Below are 20,925 nucleotides of genomic sequence, written 5' to 3' on the forward strand. Positions count from 1 at the left end.
TCATCAGCTACTACAGGTTTGTAGTAATTGAATTGGTTTGAGTTCAAATTCCTATTCATATCTTACTTTTAGCTTGGTTTAGAAGGTAACAAATGATATTTTTGTAACCTTCTATTTTATAAGGATAATGAGACAGTCAGTGAATTTAGAATAAAAAAAAATTAAGAAAACTATGGTACTTGTTGCTGATGATTAGGAATTGTATTATTAAAGGAATGTTAATTCACAGACTTACCCGCTGAAAAAGGCAAATTTATATGTTAAAAGAAAGGAGTGAAAAAATAGCAAGCAGCCTTCAATTTACTTTTGAACTATCTGCAGATTAAAAGATACTATATCCATTTTAATGGATTTCAAGTGCTCAACATCATAAGGATTAGGGAAGGAAAAACACTAAAGAATATTGGCTGTCAGTTGTCTAATTCTCAAAAAGCATTTTCAAAGATAAATTAGGCCCAAGGGCAGAAATTGTCCAAATGTTCTCACATTTCTGGTTCTGTTATGTGTATTTATATTGGGCAAGATAATTTCTTACGTTATCCTTTCGGTTTTTCAGGTTGATCCTTTTGTCAAGTAATAGGCATTGATCCCCAAATCTATTGCCCAACAGCTATTTATGACATACACCTGGCCAGTATATATAGTACCTTAATTCATGAAACTAAGTGGGCCTGATGGCTAACTCTTCATTGACTTCTCTGTGAGACAAAAACAGAGCAAGACTTCTACAGATGAGAAAACAGAATCAACAGTGGCCCTGGGAATAAGATGAGTCCTTGCTTTTTGTCTCATTTGCTGTTTGTCAGAACTACACTGTATGATATAAGGGGAACTGTTATAAGTAGAATGATCTTATACTTTTCTTTTTAACTTTATTGCGGTGACATCAGTTAATAAAATTATATAGGTTTCAAGTGCACAATTCTATGATCTGTATATTGCATTGTGTGCGCACCGCCCAAAGTCAGATTTCTCCCATCACCATATATTTGACCCATATATTTGACCCCCATTACTCTTTACTACCTCCCCACCCCCCTTTTCTCTGAATGCCCCTATATTTAGTTAATACCAATTCTAATTTAATACAAATGACCTCTTCAAATACTTACTACTTAGACTTTATCTGTGAGAGGGATTGGAGGGGAGAAAGCAGGAGTGGGGGGAGAAAAACCAAATCACATTTGTAGGTCACACTACAACAGTAGGCAGCTACTGATCACACCTCCCAAGGTAAAGTCTTGTTGGATTCTAATATGAGAACTAAGAGCTCAAAAAAGATAGGACAGCTAATTTAAAATCTCAAGTTTTTCAACCAAGTCGAACCTTCTGACAAATGCTAGATTATTAGAATGGCCCATGTGCCTTGAAAGTTGAAGGTAGTTTCTTCATTGAGATAATAAAGACCTTTATCAAAATGACCAGCTATCAGATACACTCGTGAATAGCTAGTGAGACAAAATGTTTATGTATATATCTTAGGTATATACAGCTGTTACAAGACCATTATTTCTTTTACCCCTCAGGAAACATACACTTAATTACAATATTAAAAGCACATAGAAGATTGAGTTTCTAATAGAGAACCAAATCCTCTCAGAAGCTGAGTTACAAATGCAGTCACCCATTTCTTATACAGATACTGACTTATGTTCCCCACCATAATATGTGATAACAACAAACATTTATTAAGCACCTATCATGTGTCAAGAACTCTGCTAAGGACATGAAAAGATGATTAAGAGAGTCTCTGAGCTCACTAGCCTAGGGACTGCCAAAAGGAAAACATGCTGGGTCATGAGAAGGAAGATAAGTCAATATGAATGAAAAGCTGGAATTTCATTATAGGGAAAAGAGGAAAAAGGATGAATGCTTTGGGGAAAAAACAGATTTCTCGGTAATGTGAAACTAAGAGTTGTTCAACCTTGTCAGATTCTGAAGGCATCTCTAGATCCAGCTCCTCAAAGAAAACTGGAGCAATGACAATGGAACAGCTAAAAATAGGTTATAATTATAGCAAAGATAACAGCGGCCAGCATAAACCTGGCCTTTGTTATTGTTGAAGTCATGGAATTCCTGCTCTCAACTACTCTCGTCATCACAGGCTTCCTGATGCGATCTTCTGTGGTAAGGATAGCTTTTCGAGCTCCATCCCATTTTCCAGGACCCTGTAGACGATACTGGATTGGAGTACAGGGACCCAATAATAACTGTAATGCCAACTTGGGGTCAGTGAAGGCCAGAGACAGCAAATTGGGCCTGACGCCCAGCAGGTCAGCAAGCTCATCCATGGTATCTATATAGCCTACCTGAATGGTATGGCGCTGGCTCTCCACATACCTGAAACAGAGAAGACAAAAGCCATGGCCTATCAACAATTTAATCAGTTAATCAGTGCTTTCTAAGTACCTGTTATTGTCTCAATATTGGTCAAGGAGCTATGGAAAATAGAGAAGAAAGATAAGACATTGTCTCTATCCTTAAGGACTTTATAATTACTGGAAAAGATAAGATAGACACATGTGAAACATAGAATATAGGACTTTTGGCAAATCATGTGGTTTTAGACTGCTAAATAGGAATGTAGAAGAGGGTAGTTAAAATAGAGCTATGATATGTCCTTGAGGATGTGGAAGATACAGATAAGCTGAGAACAAGGAGGAAGTATTACAAGTCAGGGGAATAGCAGAGTGAAGGAATAAAGCAGGAGTGTAGAATGTGAGTGTAAAATACCTGTAGACATTACCTATAGTAGAGGAGGAATGTTGTGAAAAGCAAGGGTGCATATAGAGAGGCAAGTATAGCACATCAAGATACAGAGGGTTCCGATTTTATCAGAGAGAACCTATCATGAAAATCCTCAAGTTTGGGACTCTCCTTGTTTTATGAGGGCAGCGGTAGTGGGGTCCACAGAGCATGACTTCCAATGGCCAATGTTAATTCAGAATCTTGAGAGGACGGAGGAGGATGACTTACTCCACCAGAGGAATTAACCCTCTGAATGGAGCCAGATAGGAATGATTATACCAAGTGCAGATTTGAAAAGCTAAAAGGGCTTTATAGAGGGGAAATGTGGTAATGATGATGCCAGTGTGGAAGGAGTGAGATTTAGAGAGCTAACTGAGAACTTTGTTTGTTTTACTTTCTATAATAAAAATAAAACAAAGAGTAGTGGTCCAGAAAGGAAGTAAGAGAAAAAGCCAAGTCAAATTAATTGAAATTAGATGTGCATATTAAAAGAATCCAAAACAAGCACAGGGAAAAATAATAAAAGATAAATTTGAGGTAGAACTGGTGAAATGCAATTCCACAGGAACTGATAGATTCTAAACTTTAGAAGAGAGGAAGAGAAGACAGGACAGAATTTGAGAGCTGTCCCTTACGGATGTTAGGTTGGCTCAAGGGTTTATAGACATGCATTTATCTGACAGTACTGGGTCACAGGCTATAGAATTCATGAAACTTTCACAAAGAGATTCACTAGTACCTGCCTTGTAGGGTTGTTATGAGAAGTAAAGAAACTCATACATATAAGTCACTTGGTGTATATACATAGTGGACCCTCAATAAAGGGTACATTATATCCTTAGGGACTGCTCAGTCAGGTGGCCAGACAAAAATAAGTCAAAGTAAAGGGAAGAGTTGAAATAGGATATTTTAGTACCAGAAAAACAAGGAAAGAAAGCACTCCAAGAAGGATGAGATGTTTAAAAATGTCAGACTCAGAGAGGAAGGAAAATGAAGTTGGTCATGGGTGACCTTCAAGGGAGCAGTAGCAGGAATGACGATGCAGGGACCTTCAGAGGGAAAAAGGGTGAGAATTTAGAGCATATAATGCATAATATTTATTGCATAAGTTTGGCAGTGAAAGGAAAGAGGAGACTAGAGGACCTGGAAAGGGTATCAGGGTTAAATAAAAACTATTTCTCCTCCTCCTAGGTAGGGAAGAGTTATGTTGGTTGAAGAAACCAGCTGAAGAAACACGTCCTTAGGCCTGGAATGATTGTGCCTCTGACTTTAACACACCACCATCAACTTCCACTTTGCCCAAATAAAAACCAGTGAATAAGCTCAGTTCTGAAAGTCAGATCACTAAACTGCTGTGTCCATCCACCCAAGCACTAGGCAGCTGGCTGATGCTACCACCCTTCCAAGTCACACAGGCTATTCATACCATGAGCAACTGTGACTTGAGTGGGCTCTCACATGACGACAGCCCACAAAGTGGTCTCTGCAGATTTGTAAACCTACCTGCAGATTTGGAATTGGACCATATCTACTGCTCAATTCACTGTCACTCTTCCTTTCTCTGGCAGCTCTACTAGCACTTCTAGTAATTGTTACAAAACCCACATGCTTGATTTTTTTCTCCATGTGTTTTTTCCTCCTTGACTTTTCTTTTTTTAAACTATATTTTTATTGATTTCAGAGAGAGGAAGGGAGAGGGTGAGAGAGAGAGAAACATCAGTGATGAAGGGGAGTCACTGATCGGCTGCCTCCTGCATGATCCCCAGGGCTGGGGATTGAGCCCACAGTCGGGCCATGTGCCGGGACCGGGAATCCAACCCCGATCTCCAGAATCATAGGTCGATGCTCAACCGCTGAGCCACGCCGGTTGGGCTTGACTTTTCTTATAGGTCCTAAACACAGGATTTTAAAGATTTTTTAAAGTTTGTGTCTTCTTTCCCATCCATATCTAAACGACTTGGTACTATTTCTTCATTTTATTGTCACAAATATTATTTCCTTTTCCTTCAAAATACAATCTAAATCCTTGAACTAATGCAACGAAGATAAATATAGTACAATATTGTTCTTATTAAGTAGAAAAAGTAAGTGCATACTTTCCTGAGAGAATTTCTCACCTTTTTTCAATTTTCTCTCGAGCCTTAGCTATGTCTGTTATCATTTCACTTTGTGAGGGCAATGTCTTTAGCCCTAAAGAGAAAAAACAAAAATTTAAGTGTAAAGCAACCTCAGTAGGAGCAATAATCCTATTAACAATTACTGTGTTAGGGAGAGTTCAAAGAAATACAAGATAGTTTTCTGTACTCAAGGAGGTTACACCTTCACCTGATCACCTTATCCTACCACCACCATAATATAATGATATTAATTAACATCAGTAGCTTTCTCTATCCCACTTTGCCTTTGGAAGATATTTCTCTTAACTCTGCCTTCCAACCAATAACTACTTCCTCCCTACCTTAGTCTTTCACTTGGGAAAGGAAATATGGACACAAGGAAATGATAAATGGCCTTAAGGTATATGGAAAGTGAAGTACAAAGAAAAAGAGCAGGGGGAACACACCCACAGCTGTACTCTTAATCACAAAGAAGTTTAATACCACAGGGAGAAGGAAGTAAAACATAATTTTCAATCCTGTTTCATGCCTAAAGTCCTATGGAAGATAAGCCTCATCTTCTAAACTTTTTTATTTGGTCAGAATGGAAGTAAAGCTAAGGGCAACTCATAATACCCAATCTTGACAGATACATTTAAACACTGATGAACAAACAGTTGCAATAGTATGAATTTAACATCAAGGAACTGGCTAGAGAAAGGTAGAGTAGTATTTAAGTCAACATAAACAACTCTAAGCTAAAAGGATTAGCTTTTTGCCCAGATTTAGAGGGACTATGCCATGGAGGTCATTTTAGCCACACCCAGCCATAAGGTGTTACTCCATAAAATTCTGGAATCTAATGAACAAAATAAAGTGACAAACAAAATGGAACCAGAAGCATGGATACATGGGACAGACTGGCCAGTGCCTGAGGGTAGGGGAGTGTGGGTGACATGATAAAGAAGGTGAAGGGATTAGCTAAAGAATATGTACGCATACCCCATGTACACAAACTCTATTTTGGTGAAGGCCAAGGAAAGGGAAGGTGAGGGTGAGTGGAGGTGGGAAAGGGTGGGGGATAAGGGGGACACCTGTAATTATGTCAACATTAAAATTTTTGATAAAAACATAGAGAAAAAACTAAAAAGCAAGCCATAAACATAAAGATACTACCAAGTAATTAAGTAGTCAACTTGCATGGTTACCTACCTTTAAATACTTGAGTGGCCCAGCGTCCTTGGAGCTCTGAAATGGGCATAATGGCACCCAAGGGCTGGATCAAGCCTATGATTGCAAGAGTTGGCTTTTCCAGGTTAGGAGGGAAGACCCTTTTATACAGGGATACCTTGTTTTTTACTACTTTTATAGAATCTTCAAGGAAAGGAAAAGCAAAGGTATAGCCTGTGGCAAAGATAACAGCATCAATGTCATCCTCCCTGGAGCCATCTTCAAATATGGCAGCTGTCTCTGTGAATTCCTTCACATTTCCTTTCACCTTCACCAAGCCAGAAATTATACGATTTGGCAGGTCATCATTGATTGTTGGTTGCTGACTCAGAGGTCTGTGAGTAGAGATAAAGACCAAGAAGAAGGAGAAATGAGAGCGATCATGGGGGCAGGGAGAAAGGGAGAAATCAGTATCACGTAAGTAAAATTCTGTTTTGATGGAGGTGGTTAAACAATATGCCAATGGTCTCCCTCGTGGTCTATCCATGGCATTTGGGAAAGGTCTAATGTATATTGGCACAGTTCAGGATCTCAGCAGAAGTTGGACCCTGGATGGCACTGAAACAAAAGAAGTTGGAGACATGAAGGAAGAATGGTTTTATTTGGAGAGTGCATGTATGGTTTCTCAAGGAAACATACAGACTTTCTGCAAAACAACTAGCTTGGATTTTTTTAAAAAGGAGGATTGAAAAAGGAGAGACATGGCAGCTAAATGCATGTATGGTTTCTCAAGGAAACATACAGACTTTCTGCAAAACAACTAGCTTGGATTTTTTTTAAAAAGGAGGATTGAAAAAGGAGAGACATGGCAGCTAAATGCAATGGTGTAATACTTGACAGGATCTTGTATTTAAAAATTAAAAAGCTGTATATATATTATTGGGGCAAGTTGGTAAAATTAAACATATTAGATAATGGTATTTTATCAATGTTAAATTTTCCAAGTGTCATAATTGCATTGTGTTTATGTAGGAGAATGCCCTTTATCTCAGGCAATATATTCTGAGTAATTTAGGATAAAGTGTATTAATGATTGCAACTTACTATTTAAATGATTCAGAAAAAAATATGTATATGTGAATGTATATATGTAGTATGTATGATATACATGAATGGATCTATCTTTAGTGAGGGAGAGACAGAAAGCAAATATAGTGAATCTAAGTGAAGGGTATATGGGTGCTCATTTATACTTATATTTTGCATCACGTAAACCTTAAAATTTGAAAAATAAAAAGTTGGCCCAGCCAGGCGTGGCTCAGCGGTTGAGCATCGACTTGGGATCCAGGTGATCGGGGTTCAGTTCCTGGTCAGGGCACATGCCGGGTTGTGGGCTTGATCAATGACTCTCCCATCATTGATGTTTCTATCTCTCTCTCTCCCTCTCCTTTCCTCCCTCTGAATCAATAAAGATATATTTTAAAATAAATAAATAAAAAACAAATAAATAAAAAGTTGGAGGGAAAAAGCATTTAAAATCAGCCTCTACAAATGCTTTCAGTTTCCTTCCTTGGCTATGTGAGGACTCCCATCCTTTATGCTCGCATGGCATGCCATGCATTCATTTTATTCTATTGTCTGTCTTTTCATTAGAGTATTTAAGGTAAAATCCTCTTCTTGGATCTCCCATTTATTTCTGATGTGCTCTTGGGATAATTAGTTTCTTTAAGTGTCAACTGTTATATCTATCAAATGCAGGGAAAATGCCAATCTATAGGGCTGTTCTGGGGGTTAAATGAGATAATGCATGTAACTCATTTAGTACTGTGCTTGTCTCATATTAAGTCCTCAAAAAGGTAAGGTTTTATTATTTGTATTGCTACTACTATGAGGTCTTTAGTCTCTGTACGCTCATGCCCAGTGTAACGCTTGGCTCGTAAGAGGTCCTCAATGTTTGTTGGATAACTGAATGAATGAATGATGCACTGCCCTCTACTACCAGGTGGTTGTTGGACGTCATGTAAACAGAACTAGTACCTACGGAAATGATCAGATGGTTATTCTCTGCCAAGGAGAATCATAGATCAAAGAGTACAGATCAGCAGATCTTGGGCTTCTGTGGGAGCAAGGGAGACATCTGATCTTAGACTCTGGATTTTCTTAATGTGTAGAGGTAGCTCTACTATTAGCCTATGTGAACAGTCCTTATTTTTGTGCTTTGGCTATAACCGCCCCAAGCCCATCCTGAACATACCTGTGTTTAGGCTTTAGGCCATACATTTCGTGGCTAAACCTTTGGTTCATCCTTTTTTCCAAATACATGTTTATTAATGATGGACCACAAATCTTCATAAAAAAACGTTTAAGTCGAGAAAAGAACATCGCATCAAAAGGATATCCATAGTCTCCTACACGATTCAAGATCCAAGCCCCTCTCCTGGTGCTGAGGAAAACCTGCGGGGGGGGGGGGAATGGTTTGCTTTTACCATTCTCTGGTTCATAATCCCTTAAAAGTACCCAGCTTTCTTCAAGAGTAAGTTTAAACTCATTCATCTGGCTTTTCAGTGCCTGCACAATCTTTTTTTATTTCCTGCTATTTTCCTTCTCAGACACTAACTTATAATTAAATTGGCGCATTCACTGACCACAAATACATCTTGCTTTTCACCACCATATGTTTGTCTAATGTCATTACGCCTCCCTGAAAAGCGCCTAGCCTCTTCCTTCTCCAAAGCCTATTCGCTTGTTTTTGTTTTTCAATCCTCACCTGATTTCCCATTGATTTTTAGATAGAGTGGAAATGAGGGGAGACAGAGACACATCGATTGGTTGCCTCCCACATGCACCCCCACTGGGAACGGGGAGCGGACCTGCAACCCAGGTACATGCCCTTGACCTGAATTGAACCCTCGGCCCTTTGGCGTGCAGGGCGATGCTCTAACCACTGAGCCCGCCAGCCAGGGCAAGCCTATTCATTTTTTTTCTATCAAGGGCTTTATTATTATTATTATTATTATTATTTTAAATATTACAAATTTTTATTTTTCTCCCCAATGACCCATTCCACCGTCCCATCCCCCTCCCGAATGTCTCTGCCCACCACTGTCAGTGTCCTTGGTTTCTGCATATATGCATATAAATTCTTTGGTTACTCTCTTCCCCTCCACCCACCCGCCCTACTCCATCCCTCTGACATTCGTCAGTCTGATCCATGCTTCCATATCATTGAATCTATTCTGTTCATCAGTTTATTAAGTTCTTTAGATTCCACATATAAGCGAGATCATGTGATGTTTGTCTTTCTCTGCCTAAGCCTATTCATTTTTAAGATCCAGATCAAGCCTGCCTCCTCCATGAAGACATTGCTGACTGTTCTGGCTGACAGTTTTCTCTCCATCTTCTGAACTATCTAGCACTTACCTAACCTGTTCCACTCATTTAAAACCGTGGAATGGTAAAGCTGAAAGCAACTTGGAGATATTTTAATCCAAAACCCTCAGTCTCTTTTGCCTTTGACATTGGTTGCATTATTACAAAAAAGAAAACCTGTTATTTATACTTTATATTGATGTTTAACTTTTTTTCCTTTCAACTGCGTAAAAGTGCTTAATTAGGATAGCACTTCAGGTCACCACTGGTGAGAATATATGTGTGAAGTTAAACACTTATTTTCTGTCCCTTCAACTGTTTTCTCCAGGTTGGAAGGTGTAGCCTACACATCTTTTAGTCTACTCAACTCATCATCATCATCACTTCTATTTATTGAGAATTGTGAACTGTAAGTCACTATGCTAGGTCCTTTATCTGTATCTTATTTAACCAATACAACCACCTCTTGAGGTAGGTACTGTCCCCATTTTATGGGTGAGAGGCATGGAGAAGACGCCTAACTTGCCTCAGATCATACAGCTAGTAAGTGGCAGAGCTGAATTTCCAGCGCAGGTCTTACTGACGCCAAAGTCTGTACTTAGAAAGTGTTTCATTGATTATTTCATGGAAAAACTGAAGATTGCTAGTAGAATAACAAGAAGCTGTTCAGTCTCTTTATGTGCTCTGACGGCTAAAGTCCATGGTCAGAGCTGCTAAAAGTTTGCTATTGAATTCCCTGGCAAAAGTATCACTTTCTCTACATTACAAAATTCTCTAGAGACAGTTTCAAGTTGTAAAGTATGTAAGTGCCTTGCTTTATGGTCTTTCGTCTTAGCTGTAAGTAAAAAGGTAATGTGTCTACATTTAGGGATAATCATGTATTATCACACACATATATTCTCTTCACACATATATTCTCACCAAGAGTGACCTTAATTTAGCGCTGTCACAATTAAGCACTTTTACATGTCACAATGGAAAGAGCAAGCATGGTCTTAGGAATCAAATAGTTTTGTGTGCAGTCTATGTAACTTTTGTTATATAAGTATATGAGTAATGTAAATGCTCAGAGCCTCAATTAAAAGGTTTCCAGTGTATAAAACAGTGACAATAATACATATAGCACAAGGTTGTTGTGAGAAATAGTGTTTTTGTAAAGGGTGTGGCATATAGTAACTACTCAATAAATGCTTAATGGCTATCATTGTACTCATTTCAATTTTCCATCTATGCCTTCTTTTAAGCAAACAGCATATTTACAAATTTGGATTTATAAGAAACAAATGTAAGGAAGATTGTTGTACAAGAAAGGAATGTTTTCTCTTCACAAAAGCATTATAACATAAGAATTCCTATAGCAAGATGTCCTTGATACACTGAAATTTATAGGTTCATTTAAAATGTTTGATTTACAAACCACTTCTCATAAGTACAATTTAACATGTAAAGCAAAAAGTCAGAACCCAGCAATTGAGTTTCTTCAGCTTGCTTTAGTGGCGTGACAGTGCTGTCCCTGCTAGGCAGACATCGTTTTGCTATGTGTTTTCCCAGACTCTGTCAGACACAGCTGCCTATATCCACCCCATCTTGGACGCTTTGTTCCTTGGCAATCTACGATTCCGCAGTGCATGGAAGGCCTAGCTCCCTTCTAACTGACCATCTGACAAGCCAATGATATTAAAGAAGGCTCAAGCCTTGGGTCCCCACAACATACCTTGCACATTCTTTTTATCATAACACCCACACACATTTTTCCTCCTTCTTGTTTCTATAGCTATTTCCTGATAAATGCTTGTTGAATTAATTCATGGAGCATCTGAAATCGCTTTTGTGGTGATAGACGGAGATATGACTGAGAAGTGTTATTGAACAGAGTTTCTGAGTAGAGGTCATTTAACAAAGTTGTGGCATTAAACTTCTATTTTTAAAAAAATAGTAATTTAAAACACATTTGTGGAGAAGCACAGCTTAATTAAAGTTACCAAAGAACAACCAGATATTTAACTGTTGTCAACAGTTATGATTCAATAAAGACATAAATAACAAAATATTAAAATGAAATGTCTTTTTCTAGGAATTTATAATAAACACACTTTCTTCCTAGTTCAAAAAACAAAAAACCTTAAGGACATAAAAACTGCTTTAGAGAAAACATCATTGTGTTATCTAACTGTAATGAAAAGGCTGGTGCCTGCAGATGCCTCAGTGTGGACACTTGCATACTGGTAAGCATGTCATCTTTAGAAAGATTAGACTGCTTCTTTTTTCCAGCTGTGGATGCAAGAGGAAATTCCCCCCACCATCCTATGAGTGAAAAGCTTTCAATGACCCAGTGTGCTTTCTTCACATAAGAGCATGGCATTTCTGCTTGCCAAGAGAAGATCTACACTTCTGAGTGCTGCTTTCTGACAAGCTCTCCCATCAATTATTTGGTCTTCCTGAAAGCTAGAGGCCCACTCTGGAGACATCTGATTGGGATTATGAGCACAGCTGTGGTCATGACCTAATTCCTTAGTGTGAGGCCAATCGAATGATGGGAATTTAACTAGCAACCTTGGCTCCATCATATCATCCATCATAATGTTGCCAATGAAACCAAGCCCTACATTTGCCATCGGCACTGATGAGCTCTGGGCAGGTATCCATACTCTCTGTTGAGTCCACCTGCAGCTTTCTTGGTAAAGCAAAGTAAATAATTGTTGATTCAAACCTGCTTGGCTGTGTGGCTAATCTCCACAGCCAGATCCACTCCAGAATTCCCAATGCCAATTACAATGACTCTCTTTCCAGTGAAACTCTCTGGATTCTTATAATCTCGACTATGGAAGTACTGTCCTTTGAACCTCTCAATTCCTGCAAGAGAGGGAAACATAATTATCAAGTGTTTATCTGATATCATTTGAAAAATATATTTTTTTGCAGTGTGTAGAGTTTAAAATATACTCTCCATGTGCTCTCCTTTTACTCAGCTGCACACTTGCCTTTCTGAATATTTTTGCCTATTTCCCCCCATAGCCTCAGGGCAGAACCTTGAGACTCCCTTATCATAAACAGTCCACTTCACTCAGGATCTGTTTGTATTTTGGACTTGTAGACTCAGATATACAAATGGCTTCAGGAAACCTCCATTCTCTTTTGTCTCTCATCCTCTTTAAATACCTACTCCCATTTCAATTGGAGCATATATTTTTATAAACTCTAGAATATACATAGAATGCTCTTGTGCCTAAAAGTCCAGACCCAGAACTGTAATAAATTCTTTCCTTAAGCTTTAATTTCTTCCTTATAAAGTCTATTTCCATTTGTTTCCTTGATTGCTGAAAATCCTTATTCAACCTAATGCACATCAACTCCATGTTTTTCCTTTTGATCCTTAGAAAAACTAAAGTCATTTTGAAACTAAATATAGAGTTCTCCAACTTTCCTCTAGTCTCCAAAATTACCATATGTCTACCTCCCAGCATCTTTCAGGAGAACATGCAGAATTAAGATAAGCCTTACTTCATCCCAAGGTAAGAATCACTAAGACTGAAATTCCCCCATTCCTCAGGGGTCAGGTCACAGGTATGGTTCGAGGGTCTTTCTTCCTGGTAGGATACTCACCAGGGAAGCTTTGCAAGGGCAAGTGAGCATTGGTATGATGGCCGGTGCAAACCATGACTCCATCGAAGATACCCACTTCCTTTTTCCCTTCGGATTCTGTGACTACCTCCCATTGGCCTGAAGTGGAGAAATCAGGCCGCTTTTTCACACTGCACACAGTAGTCTGAAAAAGAGAGTGACAGCTACAGGCGATGGTAACCACAGCCGCTACAGTGGACATATTTTCTGATATGACTCTCCTTGCAGAGTGTGAACACAAAGGGCTGATCTTACACAAGAGGGCTCATGCAGGGACATTTGATTTCCATACTCCACAAGTAAGAATATTTTTGTCAGATGCAGCCAGAGTGAGAAAACTTCCAGAAGACCAAATAAATAAAATAAAGTTGGCAGGCTAATGATGCACTCTTCTCTGCTTCCATAAAAGCGCACATTACTATTCTCTTGGTTCATGCCCTAAGTCAGTGATTTTCAACTGGTGTGCCACAAGAATTTTTATTTTTATTTTTTATTTTATTTATTTATTTATTTTTTAAATATATCTTTATTGATTTCAGAGAGAGGAAAGGAAAGGGAGAGAGAGAGAGATAGAAACATCAATGATGATGGAGTCATTGATTGGCTGCAGCCCACAACCTGGGTATATGTCCTGACCGGTAATCGAACCCTGATCGCCTGGATCCTAGGTCGAAGCTTAACCACTCAGCCACGCCCGGCCAGGCTTTTTTTAATTTTTTTAAATGAGTTGTGTTGTTGTTGTTTTTTATTTTATTTTTTAAAATATATCTTTACTGATTTCAGAGAGAGGAAAGGAGAGGGAGAGAGAGGGATAGAAACATCAACGACGAGAGTCAGTGATCAGCTGCAGCCCGCAACCCGGAAATGTGCCCTGACCGGGAATCGAACCCTGATCGCCTGGATCCTAGGTCAACGCTCAACCGCTGAGCCATGCTCAGCTGGGCCACAAGAATTTTTAAAACATGCAATACTTGAGGTCAGGGGCACTGACCTCTCTTCCCTTAGGCTGTCAAAAAAATTGCAACAGCCAACACAAGAATAGCTGGCCGGTGTGAATGAATCAAGATTATACCTATTTTTTTTTGGTCAGATTTGCAAAATATATATTTTTTGATGTGCCGCAGAATTTTAGTAATTATTTTATATGTGCCATGAGATGAAAAAGGTTGAAAATCACTATCCTAAGTCAATGCAACACTTGAATAAAGCCTGGGCTTCCCCTGAGCTTCTAAGATACTCTATGCACTAAATGCCTACTCCTCCCCTGACCCCCAAACATCTTGAGACCCGCTGATGTCTTATCGCCAAGTCCTGTTCTCATTGTCTAGCCATAAACATGTGACTGAGTAAAAAAAATCTGTCTCTTAAGTAGCTTGTTTACATAAAAAAGTTTTCTCTAAATGAACCTCTCTTTGTTCCCACAAATGCCTAATTCACAAATAACTATAAACGAAGTTGTGAGATGGGATAGTCAATGGTATAATTTCTTGTTTTATTTATTATTAATATTATTTTTAAAAATATATCTTTATTAATTACAGAGAGAGGAAGGGAGAGGGAGGGAGAGTTGAAAACATCAATGATGAGAGAGTCATTGATCAAGTCCACAACCCGGGTATGTGCCCCGACTAGGAATCGAACGACAATCAAGTGGATGCTAGGTCGACGCTCAATCACTGAGCCATGCCTGGCCGGGCTATAATTTTTCGTTTAAAAAAATAATATATAAATATGGGTTACTCTACCCAGATTAAGGAAACTTTAAGAATGTGTTCGGGCCAGCTGGCATGGCTCAGCAGTTGAGCATCGACCAATGATCCAGGAGATGGAGGTGTGTTTATGGGTCAGGGCACATGCCTGGGTTGCAGGCTCGATCCCCAGTGGGGGGCATGCAGGAGGCAGCCAATCAATGACTCTGTCTCATCACTGATGTTTCTCTCTCTCCCCCTCTCCCTTCCTCTGAAATCAATAAAAATATATTTTAAAAAAAAAGCGTTCCTACGTGCTTCCAGGTTCTGTGGCCATAATATCTCAGTGGACTAATAGAAACACAACACCTTTATACTCTAGCTGTCCTGCATGATTTATAGTCCTTGCTTTTACACAGGCCGGTGCCTCTGTCTGGATCACCCTTTTATACCTTCTTCATTTGCCTGATTCCTGCTCACCCTTCAACCTTGACTTTAGATATTTTCTCCTCTAGGAGAACTTCCCTGGTGCCTGATGCCTCATGCCCAGATGGGTTAAGCATCCCTCCTCTGAGCTGCAATATATAGATCTCTATAACATTTATCACTCTCTAATGCTTGTAAAAAAAAAAAGTAAACAGAAACCTCATTTAAATGCAGTGCCCTATGTCATTCACGAAGCATAACATGGAGAACTCCTTGTAACCGCCCTCGCAACTTCTTCCGCTGCTCTATAGAAGAGCTCCTGTTCCTTTGTTTTAGCAGACTTGCATGTGGCCCACATGGCCGCATGTTCCGGATTGCAAGTCTTTGTTGTACCTGAATAAACCCATTTTGCTGGAGAAATAGGTGGCTGACTTTTTGTCTAAGGTTAACATTTAAAAATTTTTATTACTTATATTTATAATAAACTACACTTCCTTTTTTCTATATCTTAACTAGATTATGAAATCACTGCGTTTTGTTTTGTTCTGTTTTTGTCTTTGCATCGTCACTACTTAGAATGGTAACAAACTTGTTCGATAAGTGTTTACAGAAGTGAAAAGTACTACTGGGCTGGAAATGATCTGCTTTGGAAGTTGTCACCGGATATTAATGTTTTATTATTGTTGTTAAACAGAAAAAGGCATGATTTAGCAGAATGATCAGGAAGTAGAAGGACGGTGGGTGTAGGGGAATTGAATCAAGGTGGTCCAAAGGTACGCATTTCCAGTTATAAGATAAATAAGTACTGGGGATGTAATGTACTTCATGTAACTATAGCTAACAATGCTGTATGGTATATTTGAAAGTTGTTAAGAGAGTAGGTCCTAAGACTTTTTTTTCATCACTGAAAATACTCTTTTATGGCCATGGCTAAAAATGATAGAAAAGTATGGAAGACTTTACAGCAGGAAAAAATCATTTAAGTAAGTGATCTAGTACAATCATCTTGTTTTACAGAAAAGAAAATGAAGACACGTGGAACTTACCTGTCTGAGGTCACAAGTTGATTAGTAAGAGAACAGACTAGAATTCAAGTTTTTGTTGCCCAATTCAGTGTTCTTCCCTCTTTACTAATTAACTTCATTGCTTTCTCAGCAACTTCCCAATAACTGCTTCCCTGGGTTGTTGTGATCAATAAAATAATGCATTGGAAAATACTTCAGAAAGCATGAAAGGGCTAAGCACTAGTGGACAAGTTGTGGAACCGGAGGGTTTTAAAGTTCCCATACCTGTCAGTTCCCCTCTCTCACTGGGAAGACATTCCCCTTCATTTGTTTCATTGCAATCAAATACTATAAAATGAAGGCAATGAAACATTCTGGCAGGTGGCTTCCTGGAGCTGCAGTGAAACACATATAAAAGAGGAGCTTTTCTGTGAATATTTTTTAGGAACCGACAAGACAGAGTGAAGTCTCTGTCTAGAAAGGATAGATACATGTTCTATCAAACCAGTATTTACACGTAAGCACTGGTAAATGAAGTCACATTATTCATTTATTTGACAAACAACTTCAAACACAAAGATACCCACAAAATTCCCTACCTTCAGTCGGATATACTTTAGAAGGTCAAATTCTTTGGCATACATCCTGAAATACTCCAGGACCTGGGAGTTATGCATGAAGTTAGGAAAATGCTCTGGGATGGGATAGTCACTGAAGCACATCATCTCCTTAGAAGTGTTGACGATCACTGATTTGTAAATACTGGCTCTTCCTTCTTCAGGATTTGCCTGCAGGAAATAAGAAGCATTCAAAGCCACTTGTGAATTAACTTCATGGTTTATAAACAGCCAATAAACACTTCAAAAAGCTTTCTGAAAGAAATGCCATTTTAAAAAATGTTACCCCCCCACACACACTCACATCTCCCAGTATTTGCTCCCTTATGTAGTCTCTTCCCCTTGAATCTGAGCTGTCTTTGTGACTTGCTTGTGGCCAACAACATGCAGTTGGAATGATACCGAATGGCTTCCAAAACTGTCCTAAGTAGCCTGGCAGCCACAAGAACGGTCTTGTGTTTCTAGGTCTCTTAGAAAGCTTGCTCTTGTGGAAGTTAGCAGCCATGCAGAAAGTCCAACTACTCTGAGACTACCACACTGTGAGGAAGCCCAAGCTAGTTACATGAACAGAATGTATGAGATAGATATGCAGTCAGCTCCCAGAAATTCTAGTTATCCCACATGAAGTTCTAAACATGTGAGCAAAGAAACCATAGCAGATGTTCAGTCTCAGTTGCGAGCTGATTGCAATGACCTGAAACTCCGAGTGAGAACTGCCCATCTGAATAATGGTCTTAACTATATTTTATATATTTCAAAGCCAAGGTAAGTTTCAAGGGTTTTCATATACTTAGGAGCTTGCTCTTCAGGAATCATTGTACCAACTTAGATTCTTCCAGTATATATCCCCATTTTACCTCATTTTTACTAATTTAAAAGATTACTCAGTGTTAGCAAAAATGGGATGAAGTTGGAACTTATGCTGGAGAGAATGTAAGTTAGTACAATGTACTTTCCCACCATCAGTCTTACTTACCTAACATTAGTGACGGGATCAAAAATAGATTGAAATTAATATTTTGAGAACTTGTATATATAGTAGTTCCCCCTTACCTGCTTTCTGTGGTTTCAGTTATTTAAGGTCAACTGCAGTCTGAAAATATTAAATAGTAAATTCCAGAAATAAGCAATTTTAAATTTTAAATTTTGGGTCATTCTGAGTAGCATGATGAAATCTCATTCTGTCCTCTGACATGCCCACGGCATAAATCATTCCCTAGTCTAGCATATCCATGCTGTATATGTTCCCCGTAAGTTATCATTTGTAGCCATCCTGGTTGTCAGATTGACTATCAGCAGCATCACAGTGCTTGTGTTCAAGGAACCCTGTTTTACTTAACAATGGCCCCAATGTGCAAGAGTAGTGATGTTGGCAATTCCAATATGTCAAAGAGAAGCCGTAAAGTGATTCCTTTATGTGTAAAGTTGAGTGCAATACAGTAAGATATTTTGAAAGAGGGATCACATTTGTACAATTTTTTTTACAGTATAATTGTTCTACTTTATTCTTACAGTTGTTAATCTCTTCTGTGCCTAATTTATAAATTGAATTTTATCATAGGTATATATGTATAGGAAAAAACATACTATTCATGGTTTCCGGCACCACTGGGGATCCTCAAATGTATTGGCAGTGGGTAAGAGGGAATAATTATTACTATAAAGTTTCAGCAATAACAAGAAGGAAGCAAGCGGTGAACTCTACTCCTATTTTGCAGATGGAATAGAGAAAGAGGAGTAAAGATAAGAAAATGCAAGTGATGGTATTTCAGAAGAAAAAATACATACTGAAGCCTGGCCTGCATGGCTCAGAGGTTGAGCATCGATCTACCATCCCGGAGATCAAGGTTTGATTTCCAGTCAGGGCACATGCCTGGGTTGCAGGCTCGATTCCCAGTTGGGGGCGTGTAGGAGGCAGCAGATCAATAACTCTCTCATCACTGATGTTTCTATCTCTCTCTCCTCCACTTCTCTCTCTGAAATTGAAAAAGATATATATTTTTTTAAAAGTTAAAAAACTGAAAAAAACACACAACATACTGAACCCCTAGGGCCTGTCAGGAAAGAATAGATATTTCTGACATATACTTCTGTATGACATATAAAATTTTTTTTTTTTAACATATCTTTATTGATTTCAGAGACAGGAAAGGAGAGGGGGAGAGAGAGATAGAAACATCAGTGATGAGAGAGTCATTGATCGAGCCCACAACCCGGGCACGTGCCGACTGGGAATCGAACACTGATCGCCTGGATTCTAGGTCAACGCTCAACCGCTGAGCCACGCCCAGCCGGGCTGTGCGACATATAATATAATAGACACAGATGTGGTCTGAACATAAGTCAGAGAGTTATGAATAGAGCTTGTTTATTTTCAAGGACGTAGTTGATAAAGTCTTGAAATTTTGCCAAGAGAATAATCAGAAGAAACTCCAACTTAGGTCGTTAACAGAGAATAGGCTAAACCACTTTGAAGATAAAAGTCAGGCGCCTGATAATCAGGCTGGACGATGGACCCTTTGATGGTGATTTCACACCTGGCCAGTAGCTGCTGAACCTGGCAAGGATGGGTGGACCCCACTCCAGGCCTACTCGGTAATAACCGACATGTAGCATTTATTGTGCAACGGGCACCGTGTCATATATTATTAATGAAAGACACAATTATTCATGCACTTAATCCCCACAATAACTCTATGACATGTGTACTATTACTACTTCCTTCTTAAAGATGAAGAAATAGAGGTACAGATAGGTTTACTGGTTTTCTCCAATATCACACTGCTGAATGATGCAGACACAGGATTTGCATCAAGACTGCTGTTAACCTCTACATTAAGCTGTGGCTGGATTTCAAAAATAGAATTTTCTGTTGATTACTAAATACTAATTAACAGCCTTTTCAGCTCATGCCCAAGACTGATTATGACAGAGGTGGGGGGGGGGGTTGCTAAGGGGTATCTACCCATGAACTAAATAAGGACTGTTGTTAAACAGAGTTAGTCCCCAAAGAGAGAGCCAAGATGCAAAAGGACTGTTCTGCTCTTCAACTAAGGAATGCTATGAAGCCACTTTTAAGTAGCTGGTCAACACTGTTAGTTTTTAGGAAATATGAAACACATTTGGATACCCCAATACCATTCACTGGTTTACAAAGTGAGTTTAAAGGCAAAACCAGTGCATGTCACTCTGATATCAGGAAAGGAGGTTAATACTCTTTGGCTTATAATAACCTTAACTATCAATCATTTACGTAGGTGATACCTTAACTGTTAGGAACAAGTTACAGGGCTGGGTATGTATATTAAAGCAACTTGATTTTGAAACAGTATTTGCAAAGTCAAGAAAATCCAGTTGCAGGTGTCCTCGGCCTTCTTCTGAACAAAGGACTTTGAATTACTGATTTGATTTCTCAAGGGACATAAAAGTTCAAAGGAAAGAAAAGTGGTAGATAAGATTAAAGAGGGAATCCCTGGAAGGAGTTGTAAGCAGGTAATCTCCGGCGCTCACCTATTAATTTGGACCAGGAACAAACACTCTTAAGTTTTCTAACGACTTTACAGCTTCTGTTTGTTATTTTGTTTTCACCTCACACCACCAAGTGTAACCCTCTTCTGGATAGCAGCAAAACTCAATAATGAAAATGATCTCTGCTCTATTTTCCTGGACACCAATAAAGGAAAAACAAATGATACCTGTATTCCATTCTGCTGTCCGCCTAGGGAAAGAGGGACCTATACAGACGTGATGGCTGCTAAGAAGAGGTCAGCAGGCCAAATTCTAGCAGCTTTAATCACTGTCAAGTCCATCATATTTCCTGACACAAGATAAAGTATCTGATATATGTCTCATGCACCTACTTACAGTGAGGGTTCCAAAAGTAGTATTAACCAGGAGATTTACCTGGAACCTCCAGAGCCCTCCGATGTCATCAGTCCTTTCAAAGCAGACAGGCTCCAAGCCTTCATCTAGGCAGCACTTGATAGAGGTCAGCCCACTCACACCTCCTCCGATCACGGCAATTCTTTTGTTGGTCATGGTTTCCAGATCTTCACAGGGCTAGGTCTACCCAATCTGTCCTAAAGAATGGATGACAAAAGACAGAAAGCACACATCAGTTGACACCTTTCAAGAAAAGACCTTGGCTGAGACATCCAAAGAAATCCTGCAACAGGTGTCTTTGGGG

At 39.1% G+C, this 20,925-nt stretch overlaps 1 protein-coding gene across 1 annotated transcript; it reads right to left on the reverse strand.

Annotated features, from left to right (window-relative positions):
* Positions 1–1,445: 1,445 nt before the first annotated feature.
* Positions 1,446–20,847, reverse strand: LOC148090897 (flavin-containing monooxygenase 5-like). Its single transcript, XM_087828178.1, has 8 exons — positions 20,643–20,847; positions 16,722–16,910; positions 12,987–13,149; positions 12,094–12,236; positions 8,269–8,468; positions 6,057–6,409; positions 4,866–4,938; positions 1,446–2,340 (listed from the first exon to the last, which is right to left on the reverse strand). The coding sequence occupies exons 1-8, from the start codon at positions 20,775–20,777 to the stop codon at positions 1,995–1,997; spliced, it is 1,602 nt and encodes a 533-aa protein (XP_087684304.1). The 5' UTR covers positions 20,778–20,847; the 3' UTR covers positions 1,446–1,994.
* Between the last annotated feature and the right edge of the window lie 78 nt (positions 20,848–20,925).

This window comes from Miniopterus natalensis, chromosome 19 (genome assembly GCF_054644295.1).
Source record: "Miniopterus natalensis isolate mMinNat1 chromosome 19, mMinNat1.hap1, whole genome shotgun sequence".
NCBI classification, from domain to species: domain Eukaryota; kingdom Metazoa; phylum Chordata; class Mammalia; order Chiroptera; family Miniopteridae; genus Miniopterus; species Miniopterus natalensis.

Bases quoted from the DNA above. Each gene is read 5' to 3' on its own strand.
- LOC148090897 (XM_087828178.1), bottom strand. From the start codon at position 20,777: ATGACCAACAAAAGAATTGCCGTGATCGGAGGAGGTGTGAGTGGGCTG. The intron at 6,410-8,268 runs GTATGTTCAGGA...CTCTACTCACAG, and splicing joins GGCCTAAAGCCTAAACACAG to ACCTCTGAGTCAGCAACCAA. The intron at 4,939-6,056 runs GTAGGTAACCAT...TTTTCTCTTTAG, and splicing joins GGCCACTCAAGTATTTAAAG to GGCTAAAGACATTGCCCTCA.